The 17045-nt window shown below is 45.4% G+C and overlaps 1 protein-coding gene across 1 annotated transcript in view; it reads left to right on the forward strand.

The window, feature by feature from the left end:
* LOXHD1 (lipoxygenase homology PLAT domains 1) overlaps positions 1-17045 on the forward strand; it is a 170337-nt gene that overhangs the window by 21405 nt on the left and 131887 nt on the right. The window contains exons 6-7 of the mRNA XM_056849078.1: positions 12154-12252; positions 13269-13417. Of these exons, the coding sequence (XP_056705056.1) occupies positions 12154-12252; positions 13269-13417 (248 nt within the window). The remainder of the gene's footprint in view (positions 1-12153; positions 12253-13268; positions 13418-17045) is intronic.

A 17045-nucleotide genomic window follows, 5' to 3' on the forward strand; every position in this document is an offset into this window, starting at 1 on the left:
CAGGAAATTCACATCTACCTCCCCCCCACACCCCCAGTGACCCCTACTCCATGCCCAGAAGATGCCCAAGATGCCCTCCCTATCATCTTCTGCTTAAGGTCATAGAATCAGCATTGCTGACAGATGGCCATCTAGCCTCTGCTTAAAAACCTCCAGGGAAGGAGAGCTTACCACCTCCCGAGGAAGCCTGTTCCACTGACGAACCACTCTAACTGTTAGAAAATTCTTCCTAATGTCTAGACGGAAACTCCTTTGATTTCATTTCAACCGTTGGCTCTGTCCCGACCTTCGGGGCAACAGAAAGCAACTTGGCACCATCCTCTATGTGACAGCCCTTCAAGTACTTGAAGATGAAGACTAGTTTAGATGGCTTTAGAAATAGCTGCTTTGGAGGGTGGACTCTATGTCATTATGCCCCACTGAGGTCCCTTCCCTCCTCAAACCCCATTCTCTCCAGGCTCCGCTCCCTAAATCTCCAAGAATTCTCCCACCCGGAATTGTCAGCCCCACCCCTGACTTCAGCAGTCGATGACTTGAGGAAAGATTGGGAAAATATGCTGAGATTACAACATGTTATAGGTTGTGATAAACTATGCATGACCAGGAAGGAAGAGAAAATGATGAGGCTCCTGCCAGTTCTATCTAACTATGAACGTATTGTTCCACCCTAACATACTAGACGCAATGGAAAAGAGCAAGAGTCCAGTAGCACTTTAAAGACTAACAAAAATTTCTGGCAGGACATGAACTTTTGAGAGTCCCAGCTCACTTCTTCAGATATCTGAGATCTGTGACTCACGAAAGCTCATACCCTGCCAGAAATTTTGTTAGTCTATAAGGTGAACATAAGAAAGGCCATGCAGGATCACACCAAGGCCCATCAAGTCCAGCAGTGTGTTCACACAGTGGCCAACCAGGTGCCTCTAGGCAGCCCACAAACAAGACAACTGCTGCAGCATTATCCTGCCTGGGTTCCACAGCACCTAATATAACAGGCATGCTCCTCTGATACTGGAGAGAAGAGGTATGCCTCATGACTAGTGTTCATTTTGACTAGTAGCCATGGTTACCCCTCGACTCCATGAACATGTCCACTTCCTTCTTAAAGCCTTCTGAGTTGGGAGGTACTACTGGACTCTTGCTCTTTTGTACTACAGACAGACTAACATGGCTACCCATCATGATCTATAGAAGAAGAAGAAGAAGAAGTAGAAGAAGAGTTGGCTTTTATATGCCGACTTTCTCTACCTTTTCAGGAGACTCAAACTGGCTTACAATCTCCTTCCCTTCCTCTCCCTATAACAGACTCCTTGTGAGGTAGGTGAGGCTGAGAGAGTTCTGAGAAAACTGTGACTAGCCCAAAGTCACTATACTATACTAGACCCAAGACAGCCTCCAAACTTATTTCATAGCCTCATCTATAGACATTGGCCCCGACTAGTTAATCAACTCAAGTGTCAGTTGATTCACCTGCTGATTAAACAAGTAGTCCACGGTGACTCTGCATGTCATAGTGCCCACTAGAGGCTTCCTGTGGCTCTCTTCCCCAAAGCAAAGAGCCAATCCTGGCTTTCTTCCATCTCATGGAGCAGAAGGTGCATCCCTAGAAGGCATTTCCATTGGATCTACAGACAGGGAGCAGCCATTTGAAAATAGCCGCCCCCATCAACGTCTCCTGTTGACTTATTGTAATTCATAGGGTTCCCAACCTCCAGGTGCTAGCTGGAGATCTCCTGCTATTACAACTGATCTCCAGCCTATAGCAATCAGCTCACCTGGAGAAAATGGCCCCTTTGGCCATTGGACTCTATGGCATTGAAGTCCCACTCCTCCCCAAACCCTGCCTTCCTCAGGCTGCGCCCCAAAAACCTCCCGCCGGTGGTGAAGAGGGATCTGGCAACCCTAGTAATTCACCCCTGGCAGCCATTTTGTGACTGGCCTCCCATGGCCGCCATTTTGTGGTGGCACTACCACCCCCTCTCAAAATCCCCCCCCCAAAAGGCTCACAGGTTCAACAAGGTAGGGGACCCCCCACCCCGCCACCCCAATTAAACTAGTTAAATTAAAAGCAAGCAATCATGTTTTTATAAAACCGTGGGCCTTGCCTCTTGGCTATCTCAAACGGGTTTGGCGCTACGGGGGTTGCGGCAGCTGGCTTCTTGGCTGCTGAAAAGGTGGCTAAAGAGGAGGCACAATGGGTGTGAAATGATTCGGATAACAGTTTGTGTCAACCCGGAGATAAGGCCGCTCATTCAAAAAGACGGTTGTAGCTCGTGAATGGCCGGAAGCGGCAACTGTCTTCGGTTCCCATAATTAGCGCAGATTCTTTCTTTGGGTCGTGTTTACACCTGTCTGGTGTTATTAATAATAAATATGATTACAAAGAAGTCCGATTAGGTCCCCAAATTGGGAAAGAATGCCATGCCGGGGCGGTTTTCTTCTCTGTCAACAAGTAGATGAGAGAGCATCTTCCACAGGAAGAGAGAGAGAGAGAGTGAGTACAATTAGGAAACAAAACAGGTTTATATTGTTTTAATATAATCTATAATCTACAGGTTTTATATTGTTTTCCTCCTGATATGAAGTGGGGTTTCCACACTATGTCACTTCTGAGGAGGGTGGGGTTTGGGGAGGGACTCCAATGCCATAGAGTCCAATTGCCAAAGCGGCCATTTCCTCCAGGGGAACTGAGCTCTGTCGGCTGGAGCTCAGCTGTAATAGCAGGAGATCTTCTGCTATTACCTGGAGGTTAAAATGAAACGGCAGCACCAGGGCTCAAGTCTGACAAAGTTTTACGGCAAAGAAAATCTGCATCCTATAAACATACTATAAAATTGTCCAAAAACCCAAGTTCGAAGAAATAGTTCAAAGTAATAAAGGGCTGGTTGCTTCACCTGGGTAGAAATTGGCTGGCTGTTTCACCAGAGCAGAAAAGTACCAAGGACAATGCATTCCCACAGAATATGCAGAATTCAATCTTCAACAATGCAAAATTCCATCTTCAACTAACAAAACGGCACCTCCAGATTGGTGTTCATTTCGCAAGGGTTTGCTTCATCAGTTGATTTCCTTGTAAGTTAATTTTCTTATAATTCATACATAAGGCTTCTTCAGTTTATTCCTAAGGGCACAAGTTTATTTATAAGGGTACGACGACCCCTCCTGGGTGTAACACCTCTGTAATAAATAAAACATCTTAGCTAATACAGAATGTTACAAACCTGGGCTATGCATTGCACATCATACAGCTTATAATATAATGGAAATTGCAATATTGCTTACCACGTTCAAATCTGCGGAGCCACCTTTCGTGGCTCCCGTCAAGTGTTATTAGGAAGTAGTGGGGGCTTGGGACCAGTAGGAGTCCTGTTTGGCTGTGCAGATTAAAACGTATCCTGTTAACCAGAGCTTTTGCCCAAATGTTGGAAGGGTTTCTATGAGAGTTATGCATAACCTTGTTCCCTGGTCGTGCCCACCACCCGGTCTCAGAATCCCAAAGGTGCCCTCAGGCTCATAAAGGTCGGGGACCCCTGCTCTATGGTAAAACCATAGCTTCCGGTGATTCCTAGAGTTACCCTACATCACCTGTTTGTTTTTCTGGAAGTGATGCGTCAATGCAGCTGACATCGTTTTTAAAACATTTTCTCAGAGCAGTGGTGGGAAAAGATGGCTGCCAGCAAACACACTAGTCCTGTTCACAAGTTACCATGAATGCATGTGCAATCTGTGTGCAATGTACACTTGATTTTCCTTTCTTTAGGTGTTGAGTAATTCTCATATTACATGTACAGCGGAACATATGATTGAAACCCCACATTTACCCAGAAACTTGTCCCCAGTTTTATTTGCAAAGTGAAGACATGTGGGCTTTTCTTACAAACAGGCGCACACATGTCCATGCAGGTTGTAGGTGCGTTCACTGTAATGTGAACAGGGCTACACATACAATAAGATAACTGGCAATATTAAGTATATAACCAGTACTGTAACTTTTTAAATTACCAGAGTACCTTTGAGAATGTAGAGTGGTGTAGTGGTTAAGAGCGGTGGTTTGGAGCAGTGAACTCTGATCGGGAGAACCGGGTTTGATTCCCCACTCCTCCACATGAGCGGCGGACTCGAATCTGGTGAACCGTGTCGTTTTCGACACTCCTACACATGAAGCCAGCTGTGTGACCGTGGGCTAGTCACACACTCTCAACCCCACGTACCTCACATGGTGTCTGTTGTGGGGAGGGGAAGGGAAGGTGATTGTAAGCTGGTTTGATTCTTCCTTAAGTGTTAAAAAAGTAAAGGTAAAGGTCCCCTGTGCAAGCACCAGGTGATTCCTAACCCATGGGGTGACGTCACATTCCGATGTTTCCTAGGCAGACTTTGTTTATGGGGTGGTTTGCCAGTGCCTTCCCCAGTCATCTTCCCTTTACCCCCAGCAAGCTGGGTACTCATTTTTCTGACCTCGGAAGGATGGAAGGCTGAGTCAACCTTGAGCCGGCTATCTGAATCCAACTTCCGTCGGGATCGAACTCAGGTCGTGAGCAGAACTTGGACTGCAGTACTGCAGCTTACCACTCTGCGCCACGGGGCTCCTTAAGTGATAAAGTCAGCATATAAAAACCAACTTTTCTTCTTCTTCTTCCTGCCTGCCTCCCTCCCTCCCTGCCTGCCTGCCTATCTACCTACCTATCTATCTATCTATCTATCTATCTATCTATCTATCTATCTATCTATCTATCTATCTATCTATCTACCTACCTACCTACCTACCTACCTACCTACCTACCTACCTACCTACCTACCTATTATGGCAGAAGTTCTGCTGCTAGCACCCCTCTTTGCCCACTATCACTTGGAATGGCAGCAGGAGAGAAAAATACACCACATTGGTGGCATCACAATTTCACTTCCAGGAAACACCCAGAGGAGGGGCTGTAACTCAGTGGCAGAGCATCTACTTGGCATGCAGAAGGTCCCAGGTTCTATCCCTGGCATCTCTAGTTAAAGGGACTAGGCAAGTAGGTGATGTGAAAGACCTCTGTCTGAGACCCTGGAGAGCCTCTGCTGGTCTGAGTAGACAATACTGACTTTGATGGACCAAGGGTCTGATTCAGTGTAAGGCAGTTTCATATGACATGGAGTATTTCTAAGAATTTCCGGAAACTCTATGGCTGAAGTTGCACCCCCGTGTCCCCAGACTTCCTGCCTGGCAACGCTAGTCCCGGACGTTCGATTCCAAGCTTGGATTCCCTGAGTGCATTCTCAGCATTCTTATTAAACTACAATTCCCAAGATCCTCTGAGAATAGTCGTATATGGTCATTGATGCATGGTCGCTTTACTCTCCTTTATTCCCTGTTTCAGCCAGGATCAAATTTTTCAGTATGCACATTATGCCGTTTCAACGCAAAACAAACCCGGCTTTTCCCATTCCTCTTCCGGCCTGAATTAAACCGTGCATCCTGGCTCGTTCTGGAATCACTGAGCGAGCGCACAACTTTCTCGGGTTGAGCTTCGCCCCACCCTTTTCCAAACCCCTCTTCAAGGCAGCGTGCCGATAGCCAAACAGGGGAAGCACAGAAGATTGGCTTCTCTCACAGCCAATCACAAAGCGGTATGTAAAGAGGCGGGGATTCAAGTGTTTCCTGCTACCTCGGAGCTCTTTCTGAGCGAAAGAAAGGCTTTTTAAAAATGAGGCTTGGATTCCTCCCCCCTTCTTTCAGATTGCTCCGTTTTTTTGTTCTTTGTTCTTAAAATGCTTTTTAATGCGGCAGTTGAGTCTGGGGGGAAGGAAAGCTTCTGTCAGGGTGAGTACTTTGAAGTCAGCCAATTACAGAGCCGCATTTAAAGGGGTGGGACTTGATTTGAACTTGGGAGACTGCTTTTCTGTATTTATGCCTCTATTAGCACACAGTTTCGTCCCTGATCATTCCAGCCAATGCATACAGTTTCCCCCAACCCGGGTTACTTTGATCCCGGCTGAAATGGGGAATAAAGGAGGTTAAAGCGACCATGCATAAATGACCTAAATTTTTAGTTTAGATACGCCTGAGTTGTGATTAGAGAGGAGCCAGCGTTATATCTCCTGCAGCTGACAGAGCCGACATACAGTTTGCTGAGTGACACAGTAATTATTTCCCCTATTCCTCCCACCCATTTTGGTTTCCAATAGACATTTTCTATAGAGTGCTGGAAGGATTACCTCCCCCCCACACACACACACATAGGCATTTGGAAAATCAGTCCTCTCCATCTGTTTGAATTTCAATTCATTACTGGTTCCTTGCACTGTTTGCCAGGGAGCTGGTGTGGATCTGAAAACTAGGAGCTTGTCCAGGTCTAATTAGTCTTTCCTTCCTGCCAGAATCTGTGCTATCACTAACAGCTTTGCAGAGTGAAGAATGACCAGAGCAATGCCCGCATAGCTTTTCCTCATAGATTTCTTGGATAGCCTTTCTTGGGCTGCCAGGTACCCCCTGGCTACTGGTGGGGAAGGGGGGGGGTCTTACCAGGTGCAAATTGAGGCCTAGGCTTCGATGCTGTTGGCGCATTGACATCACTTCCTGAAGACCCCCACCCGCCCCGCTGAACAGCACCAGGGGGAGGGGGCCCAAAGTGGGGGATCCCCCGCCCCTGGCGGGAGTCTGGCAACCATAGGCCTTTCCCAAGCACAGTATTCTAAATGTAATAAAAGTGAAGAGGTGTCCTTCCGTTACCGATATCTAGCATCACAACCACCTGGTTGGCTAGGGTTAACAGTTCCAGGTTGGGAAATACCTGGAGATTTGGGGGCGGAGCCTGGGGAAGTCAGAGTTTCAGGAGGCAAAGGAGCTCCATGGGGATGTGATATCAAAGAGCCCACCCTCTGAAGATGCCATTTTCTCCAGGGGAACTGATCTCTGTAGCATGGAGATCAGCTGTAATTCCGGCAAAAGCCCAGTCCCCACCTTAGGCTTGCCAGCTCTGGGTTGGGAAATACCTGGAGATTTTGGAGGTGGAGCCCAAGGGGGTCAGGGTTTGAGGAGGGAAGGGACTTCAATAGAGTACAATGTCATAGACTCCACCGAACAAAGCAGCCATCATTATAAAGTAGTGGTGTTGGTGGCTAGAATCATAGAATCATAGAGTTGGAAGGGACTACCAGGGGCATCTAGTCCAGCCCCCTGCACAATGCAGGGAATTCACATCTACCTCCCCCTCACACCCCCAGTGACCCCTACTCCATGCCCAGAAGACGCCCAAGATGCCCTCCCTATCATCTTCTGCTTAAGGTCATAGAATCAGCATTGCTGACAGATAGCCATCTAGCCTTTGCTTAAACTCCAGGGAAGGAGCACTTACCATCTCCCAAGGAAGCCTTTTCCACTGAAGAACCGCTCTAACTGTTAGAAAATTCTTCCTAATGTCTAGACGGAAACTCTTTTGATTTAATTTCAACCCGTTGGTTCTTGTTCGACCTTCTTGGGCAACAGAAAACAACTCGGGCCATCCTCAATATGACAGCCCCTCAAGTACTTGAAGATGGTTATCATATCCCTTCTCAGTCTTCTCCTCTTCAGGCTAAACATACCCAGCTCCTTCAACCTTTCCTCATAGGACTTGGTCTCCAGACCTCTCACCATCTTTGTTGCTCTCCTCTGGACACGTTCCAGCTTGTTTACATCTTTTTAAAATTGTGGTGCCCAAAACTGAACACAGTACTCTAGTTGAGGTCTAACCAGAGCGGAGTAAAGCGATACCATCACTTCACGTGATCTGGACACTATACTTCTGTTGATGCAGCCCAAGAAGGCATTTGCCTTTTTAGCTACCGCATCACACTGCTGACTTATGTTCAGTGTTTGGTCTACTAAGACCCCAAGATCCTTTTCACACACACTACTGCTCAGACAAGTCTCCCCCATCCTATAATTATGCATTTGATTTTTCCTACCTTAAATGCAGAACTTTACATTTGTCTTTGTTGAAGTTCATTTTATTAGTTCTAGCCCACTTCTCCAGCCTGTCAAGAGCATCCTGCATCTTGGCGCTGTCTTCTACCGTATTTGCTACCCCTCCCAATTTAGTATCATCTGCAAATTTAATAAGAATCCCCTCTATTCCTTCATCCAAATCATTTATAAAGATGTTGAACAACACAGGGCCCAGGACAGATCCCTGAGGAACTCCACTAGTCACTTCTCTCCAAGTGGATGAGTAACCATTAACTAGCACTCTTTGGGTACTATCTGTTAGGAGTTGGATTTGTGTTGTACATACTTGTTGTTGTTGCCTAAATTTGTATTTGTGTTTCTTTATAAGTGTGAGTCAAAGTTAATGGTAACGACTATTCACTAATAGCTTGCAACCATGGCTTGAAGTACATTTCACGTCCACACATAACACACGCGTCAGGAAAGGAAGCATGCCAGGAATCTAGCCTAGCTTCTTCCTTGACACACTATATTTGGATATGCAGGGTTGTTTTTTTAAATGGAGGAACATTCAAACATGATCCTCTACCTTTATTCTGACGTGATTTTCATGATTGTGCCCCTTGTGATGAGGTGAGCTGGGTAACGTGCCATCTTGTATCCCACTGTACATGTTCACCAGAGGGGATAACATTGGATAGGAAAAAGCTATTGATGTTTTAAAAGAGCTACAGTACGTTGTACCTCCTTGTCTTTAACCTAAATAGCTCTTCCCCCTTTTTCATCCAATGGCTCTCAGATTTAAGTTGGAAAACAGAAGGAGATGGTGAGCTGCTAGTATTGGAAAATTAATGGAACAGTTTTCAGGAGGAGTTGAAGGAGCAGAGAACTGTACCAGCTATAATTACTATTTTTTGCTGAAGCAAAATCTTAAATTAAACCCATCCCACCCCTAAAATCTTCAGATAAATCTTCTGTTAAACATTGGGCTTTTCCACATTCTCATTTTCCTCGCTTTTAAGTTCCTGTTTCTTTTTTTTTGGGGGGGGGGTTTCCAGTTCCGCACGTGTTTTGCTCCTTTGAGTGGCTGATTCTAAAACAGACAGGTTTATGTCTGGCATATCTCCCTGCAGATTTAAACTGCCGGTTTTTTATGCTAGACATAAACCTGTGTGATATCAAATCGACCACTAGAGGGAGCAAAACATGTGCAGAACAGGACAAAAACCCTTGAAGAGACAAGAATTTACAAGCAAAGAAAATGAGAATGCGGAAAAGCCTGTTTATTCTGAATTAACCTTTTTAAGGCTGTTATTGTAATAGTTTGACAGAGATTTAAGATGAAAATCAGACTTGGCACCTGCAAGTCATAGGAAAGAGAGAGGAAACCCAACTCCCTATATTTTAGGGCCAAACTACATGTTACAGCATCCATGGGTCCAACCCAAGGCCTCTCATGCCATTTAAGAGAAAAAATCAGCCATTTAAAAATTGTAATGAGGGGTCAGTTCTTATTGTGCCCATGCTGTGGTGGCACCAGACAATCTTGTCCCCCACCATGACGTTTCAAGTGCCAAACCTTATCACAGCTGTTTCAGCACTTAAAAATGTGCAGGGAAAATACGATAGCCTGGTGCTGCAGTAGCATGTGCTTGCGGCCATTTTTAAACGGCTACATTTCCCTCTAAAATGTGTTTGTTTGTTTGTTTGTTTTATACCCCGCACCCTCTCCACGTCGGGGTTTCAGGGCAGCTTACAACATTTACAAATACAATCAATACAAATACAGTACAAATAAATAAATGCAATACACAGAGCAATAAAACCAATTAAAACATCAACTCAACAACAGACGACTCATAGAAATTAAAAACAATTGGCCAGTCGCCCGATTCGTAACGTTAACCAAAGACCACACGAAAGAAAGCAGCCTGACATGCCCTACGGAATTCTGGGAGATCCCGCAGGGCATGAACGTCCCCAGGGAGCTGATTCCAGAGAGAAGGGGCAGCCACTGAAAAGGCCCTTACCCTGGTGGCTGAAAAGTAGGCAATTCAGGGGCCAGGCACCTGTAGAAGGCCCTACGATGGTGACCTAAAGAGGCAAGGGAGGTCATACTGGGAGAGGTGGTCCCGCAGGTAGGACATGGGTTGAATTTATGACTGCCATAACATGCAGTTTAGTACAGGAGCGAATATTATTGGAAATCAACAAATTCTTATTGTGACTACACACATATATATTACAAAAATAGTCACGTTGACCATCAACATACAAAACGCAACATGCATCAGACACTAAAGGTGGGTAATAAATAGGGTGAGTACACTTCAGTCATAACAGAAGTCTCATACATTCCTATGTTATCATCCATGTTGCACAATCCCTTTAGGGTAAGGTTGCCAAAGTATTGCAATATCAAAATATCCCAAGCAGGGTAAAATTCAAAGTTCCTTCCTCTAAGGGTAAGCCTTTTTCTGACCTGTGCAACATGGATGATAACATAGGAATTTATGAGACTTCTGTTATGAAGGACTGATGAAGATTTGAATTTTGAGACTTCGAAACGATCGTATCCTCTTGATGAACTTGTGTCCATTGACATCCTTTCGTCCATACAAACCTGCTCCTGTGGAAAAAGAAACATAGAAAGATTATTGACTGGAGTGTACTCACTCTATGTATTACCCACCTTTTGTGTCTGATGCATGTTGCGTTTTGTATGTTGATGGTCAACGTGACTATTTTTGTAATATATATGTGTGTAGTCACAATAATAATTTGTTGATTTCCAATAATATTCTCTCCTGTACTGATTTTCTTATCCCCTGGATATTTGTACAGAGGTGTCTTTTTTCCTTCTCCACATAATATGCAGTTTGACTGTTGTTTATTGTTACTAGAACATGTGTATTATACCTACACATATAAAGTGAGTAATTACTTCCACTTGGTCCCTTCAGGTACCTTATTTTTATAGTCCTTATTGTCTGTGTCTTCAGTTTGCTCAGCAATGTTACAGATAGTTCCCCCACTCTTGATCTTGACACCTGATTCCTCCCCCGCCACCGCATTAAGTCATTTTTGAGAACAATCCTAAGTAAGACCATTGAGAAGTAAGTTCTCATTTTCTTCAACAGGGCTTACTCCCAGGAAAGTGTTCCTAGGATTGCACCGTTGGATTCTTTGCATAATGAGCAATCATAATGCATCTATTTTTGATTGTACAGTCATCCCCCCCCCCCATTAGCAAGTTCTCCAGATGCTCAATTTTAAAAAGAATAACTACAATGGCAGTTCAAATCATGTCTAGCCAGCAGGGGGAGCCGATGTACTACTTTTTAGAAATTTGCTCTAAAGGATTTGTTTCAAATGTCAGTGACATGCGAATGCTCTTCCACCCAAGGACCATTCCCAGAACTTCACCCACCTTTGAACGACTGAGGATTAAGAATCTTTTCAAAGATCAGGCTTAAAACAGTTGTTTGCTTTAATACTTTTTGCGCTGAGAACGCACAGCCTGCATTAGCTAGAATGGTAAATGATGTTACATACCCTGTCCCCACTGTCTCTTCTACGTTAACAAGAGTGGAGCCAACGATCACACAGGAAAGACTCAAAGGCCGTTGAAGGCATTAGGGCTGCCAAGAGCCACCATGGGCCCATGGGCAAAGATCCCATCTGAGCCCCTACCCTCATATGACCCTGATCCAAATGAATGAGATGCCCTTCAGTTAATCCTTATGGGTCGCCTGCTTGTTTTAGTATGCTTCTATCTCAGGACCACCGTGGACAAGCAAAGGACTACCGCCAATCTGATGCCTTGGGTGCACCTTTTGTCTTTCCACTTACTGTTCATGTGTTACTATTTAAACATACATCTTCCGTTGCTTACTTTACTGCAAGGTTATATTCATTTTACGATAGAGCCAGGCAATCTTTGAGAAGGCCAGAGTAGCCACCAAGAAGTTGGCCACCGCTGTTCTAGAGGAACGCATGCACCTAACTCAGAGCAGCACAGGTAGCTTACTCCAAGCATCACATGGGAAGAGGTGGTACGTATCCTGGGGTAAGATGAATTTATCTTTCGTAAATGGCGTAAATGAAAGACTTTGCATGAAGTGTTCATAGGTAAGCCATTGGTATGAAGTAGATGAGATTTAATACACACCTAATATCAGTCTTCATCTTGCATTGTTATTGAGAATGTGGTTTTTCTCTCTCTGTCTCTCTCTCTCTCTCTGCAGGAAATAAATATATTGTCAGAGTATACACAGCTGATATAAATGGCAGCGGAACAGATGCTGATGTTTTCATTAATATCTTTGGCCAGTATGGAGACACAGGTATTGTCTAGGCATGAGCAAAGGGCCCATATTGCATTTGTTTGTATATTTATATATATACTTATTGGCACTTTTGGTGTCCTCTGGTTTTTGGTGCTGGTTCTTTACATTTGTTTGTGTTGTGTCCGCATGCTGTGTGGCGTGCACATGCAATTTATATGTGCAACATATGTCACTGATCTGTATAAGGGCACATATCCTGCTGTCCTCTACTAACACCAAAGCCATTAGCATGGGTGTTTTTTGTTTGTTCGTTTGAAGTTACAGTACACTGTCACGCAAAGCAAACCCTGTTGGAGCCGAAGAAGTATGTCCATTTGGACAAGGCAGAGTGCTCGCAATAGACGTTTGATTTAATTATTGTTTTAATTTTAATTTTTAATTTAATAATGCAGTGAAAGAATGGTATTTCCAAGTGGGAAATGGTAAGTGCTTATGATTGTGGAAGGATCAGGCCTCATCCAGTGCTGCCTCTTGTTCAACGGTCCCTGTTTTAATGGCACACCGCTTAGGTGGGGATGAACTTCGCCTGGAAGATATATGACAATATATGCGTACTGTATAATTCGTGCACAATTAATGTTGAAAAACGTGCACATTTAATGAGGAAAATGTGGGGCAATGAAAAAGGAAACTGGGTGGAAACAAAGACTCCTGGGTTCCATTTGCATAAGGAAAAGGAAAATGGTGTAGTGGTTAAGAGCGGTGGTTTGGAGTGGTGGATTCTGATCTGGAGAACCGGGTTGGATTCCCCACTCCTCTACATGAGCAGCGGGCGCTAATCTGGTGAACCAGGTTGGTTTCTCCACTCCTCCATATGAAGCCAGCTGGGTGACCTTGGGCTAGTCACAGCTCTCTTAGAGCTCTCTCAGCCCAACCTACCTCACAAAGTGCCTGTTGTGGGGGGCGGGGGAGAGAAGGCGATTGTAAGCCAGTTTGAGACTCCTTAAAGGTAGAGAAAATTGGGGTATAAAAATCAACTCTTCTTCTATTCCTTTGCTTCTTGTTTCGCTCAGGAGAGAGGAAGCTGGACAACGATAACGATAATTTTGAGAGAGGGCAAGAAGACAAGTTCACCCTGGATGCTCCTAACATGGGACGGCTCCGGAAGATCAACATCGGCCACAATAACAAGGGGGGCTCTGCGGGTTGGTTCCTGGACAGGGTGTGTACACTGGGACAAAGTCTGCGATTTGGGGTGGGGCTGTGTGGCTCAGGGAAAGAGCCTCTGCTTGGCACTCGGAAAGTCCCAGGTTCAATCCCCGGCATCTCCAGTTGAAAGGACCAGGCAGTAGGTGATGGGGAAGACCTCAGTGGCTCGGTGGTAGAGCATCTGGTTGGCATGCAGAAGGTCCCAGGTTCAGTCCCCAGCATCTCCAGTTAAAAGGATCAGGCAAGTAGGTGATGTGAAAGACCTCTGCCTGAGACCCTGGAGAGCCGCTGTTGGTCTGAATAGACAAGACTGACCTTAATAGACTGATGATCTGATTCAGTAGAAGGCAGTTGCATTTAGCAAGGACCGGTGGCTCAGTTGCAGAGTGCCATGGCTGAGTGGTTCCCGGACAAGGTATGTGCAGCCTGACAAAGTCCGTGATTTGGGGTGGGGCTGTGGCTCAGTAAAAGAGCCTCTGCTTGGCATGCAGAAAGTCCCAGGTTCAGTCCCTGGCATCTCCAGTTGAAAGGAACAAGCAGTAGTAGAAGAAGAAGAGTTGGTTTTTATATGCCAACTTTCTCTACCACTTATGGTAGAATCAAACCGGTCTACCTTCCCTTCCCCTCCCCACAACAGACACCCTGTGAGGTAGGTGGGGCTGAGAGAGCTCTAAGAGAACTGTGACTAGCCCAAGGTCACCCCGCTGGCTTCATGTGTAGGAGTGGGGAAACCAATGCAGATCACCATATTAGCATTCACCGCTTATGTGGAGGAGCGGGGAATCAAACCTGGTTCTCCAGATAGAGTCCATCGCTCCAAACCACCGCTTTTAACCATGCTGGCTATCCACCTGAGACCCTGGAGAGCAGCTGCCAGTTTGAATAGACAAGACTGACCTTGATGGACCAAGGGTCTGAATCAGCATAAAGCAGCTTCATGTGTCCATGTGAGAATAAGGGCCAACAAGTAGAAAGAGAGCCTGGTCACTGTAATTAAGATAAGGAGATGCAAATCCAAGGTTAAGTAGAGTTAAGGTCATACAACTGAATGTACCCAGCACCAGTGATAATGAAATAAAAGAACAGATCAACTCCCTAGCAAGCGAGGGACCATGGCTCAGTGGTAGATCATCTGCTTTGCATGCAGAAGGACCCAGGTTCATTCCACAGCATCACCAGTTGAAAGGACCAGGTGGAAGGTGATGTGAAAGACCTCAATGGTTCATTGGTAAAGCATCTGCTTGGCAGGCAGAAGATCCCAGGTTCAATCCCTGGCATCTCTAGTTGAATGGACCAGGCAGTAGGTAATGTGAAAGACCTCAGCCTGAGACCCTGGAGCAGGGGTGTCAAACATAAGGCCCGCGGGCCATATCCAGCCCCTTGAGAGCAATTACTTGGCCCACAAGCCAGCCAAGGCAGCCACTTCCCCTACTCTCGATCTGCGCTGGCGAGGCCTGGCCCAGCCCGATCACGTGGCATTTATGTCATATCCGGCTCTCATAGCAATTGAGTTCGACATCCCTGCCCTAGAAACTGCTGCCAGTCCGAGTAGGGAGTACTGACCTTGATGGACCGACAGTCTGATTCAGTATAAGGCAGCTTGATATGTGTTTGTGTGTGACTTGCTTATTGAAGGCAGTGGTCTTGAAGACTATGGCTGTACTTTCGAGATAGAGTTAAGGGAGACCCAGAGATGCATTTAATTGTTGTGCATAACCAAAGCCTATGTAATGACCTGGTGGGGACCCTCTTTGCTGAGAGCTGCCCAACCTTGGTCATTTATGCCTGGGAGTTTTACCGGAGGTTCATTGCTTGCCGGACCCACACTTAGAAGCTATGCACCAACAGTCTCCAAACTCAAAACAGGAACCCCACTCCTTGAAATGCTGCTCTGTGATTGGCAGTAGTTCTTTCTTTGAGAGAGAAGTCACCCCCCCTGCGGAAATCCAAGCACCCAGCCAAGATGCATTTTAAAAGACAAACACAAAACAGAGCACCCTAAAAGGAATTTGGGGGGGGAAACCCTAGCTTCATTTTAAAAACCAATTCTTCTGCCCAGAAAGAACTCCCAGGAAGTATTTGAATCCCTGCCTCATTACACACTGCTTTGTAATTGGCTGTGAGAGAAACCAAGCTTGCAGGCCCCACACTTTGCCTTATGCATGGGGATTTCACCCGGGCTGAGATGGAAGGAGAGGGAAGAATCAGGTTAACAGAGGGACGGAAAGTCCTGGGATCTGCGAGGGTTGGCAGTGAGGTCATCTCTGATGGCGGGTAAACTCATGCATAACTCCAAGGAACAACCGAAACAGACCAGGGGTGAACGTGAGTGAAAGTACCCATGAATAAACTACCCTCGTTGTCTGCCGTGTGACACTGGTACCGTTCCACTTCAGCCACAGAAGCAGCAGGGACACTTCCTGGTTTGGATGGAGAGGCTCAGTTACAATGCTCGCTGGTGTTCCCCAGACCACACACACACACACACACACACACACACACACACACACACACACACACACACACCATTAGGGTTGCCAACACTGGGTTGGGAAATTCCTGGAGATTTGGAGATGGAGGGAGCCTCAAAGGTTGAGCTGAAAACTCTAAACTAATAACAAAATAATTATATTTATTACAAGGTGTACACAATAAATTTGTTACATACACCAGGCCTTGAATGCAGGCTACATATAAAAACATCAGTGACAAAAATCTCATACATGGTGGATATACATTCAATATAAATGACCAATACAGGACCATACACATTTTGCCTTGAATAGGCCTTCCTCAGTGGACATAAATATTCAACGTGATTATTAAAAACACATCTGGAAGTGAACCTTATGGGGTATTTTTATCTTTTATCTTGTGTGGCCTGATGTAAGCTCTTAACCCAAACCTTGGGTCTTGGCACATGGAAAATTGCTCACACACCAATCTGGTATAGAACTGTCAGTGTTTCCGGAAGTGTGTACATCAGCCAGGGATGCTGTAGGCTGATCCTGAATTGAGCAGGGGGTTGGACAAGATGGCCTGTATGGCCCCTTCCAACTCTATGATTCTATAACGAGGGATTGATTCTATAATACTATAATGAAGGATATAGAATCAGAGTTTGAAGGGACCACCAGGGTCATCTAGTCCAACCCCCTGCACAATGCAGGAAATTCCAAACTACCTCCCCACACACATCCCCAGTGACCCAGACTCCACGCCCAGAAGATGGCCAAGGTGCCTTCCCTCTCATGATCTGCCTAAGGTCATAGAATCAGCATTGCTGACAGATGGCCATCTAGCCTCTTCTTAAAAACCTCCAGCGAAGGAGAGCTCACCACCTCCCGAGGAAGCCTGTTCCACTGCAGAACCTCTCTGTTAGAAAATTCTTCCTAATGTCTAGATGGAAACTCTTATTTATCTTTGTTGAAGTGCATTTTATTAGTTTTAGCCCAATTCTCCAGCCTGTCAAGATCATCCTGTAACCTGGTTCTGTCTTCTACCGTATTTGCTACCACTCCCAATTTAGTATCCTGCAAATTTAATAAGCATCCCCTCTATTCCTTCATCCAAATCATTTATAATATATTGTTTGTATTTTATGTTTGGACAACATATGGTGTTTGTGCTGAAAAACTGAA

This window comes from Euleptes europaea, chromosome 4 (assembly GCF_029931775.1).
Source record: "Euleptes europaea isolate rEulEur1 chromosome 4, rEulEur1.hap1, whole genome shotgun sequence".
Classification (NCBI taxonomy): Eukaryota; Metazoa; Chordata; class Lepidosauria; order Squamata; family Sphaerodactylidae; genus Euleptes; species Euleptes europaea.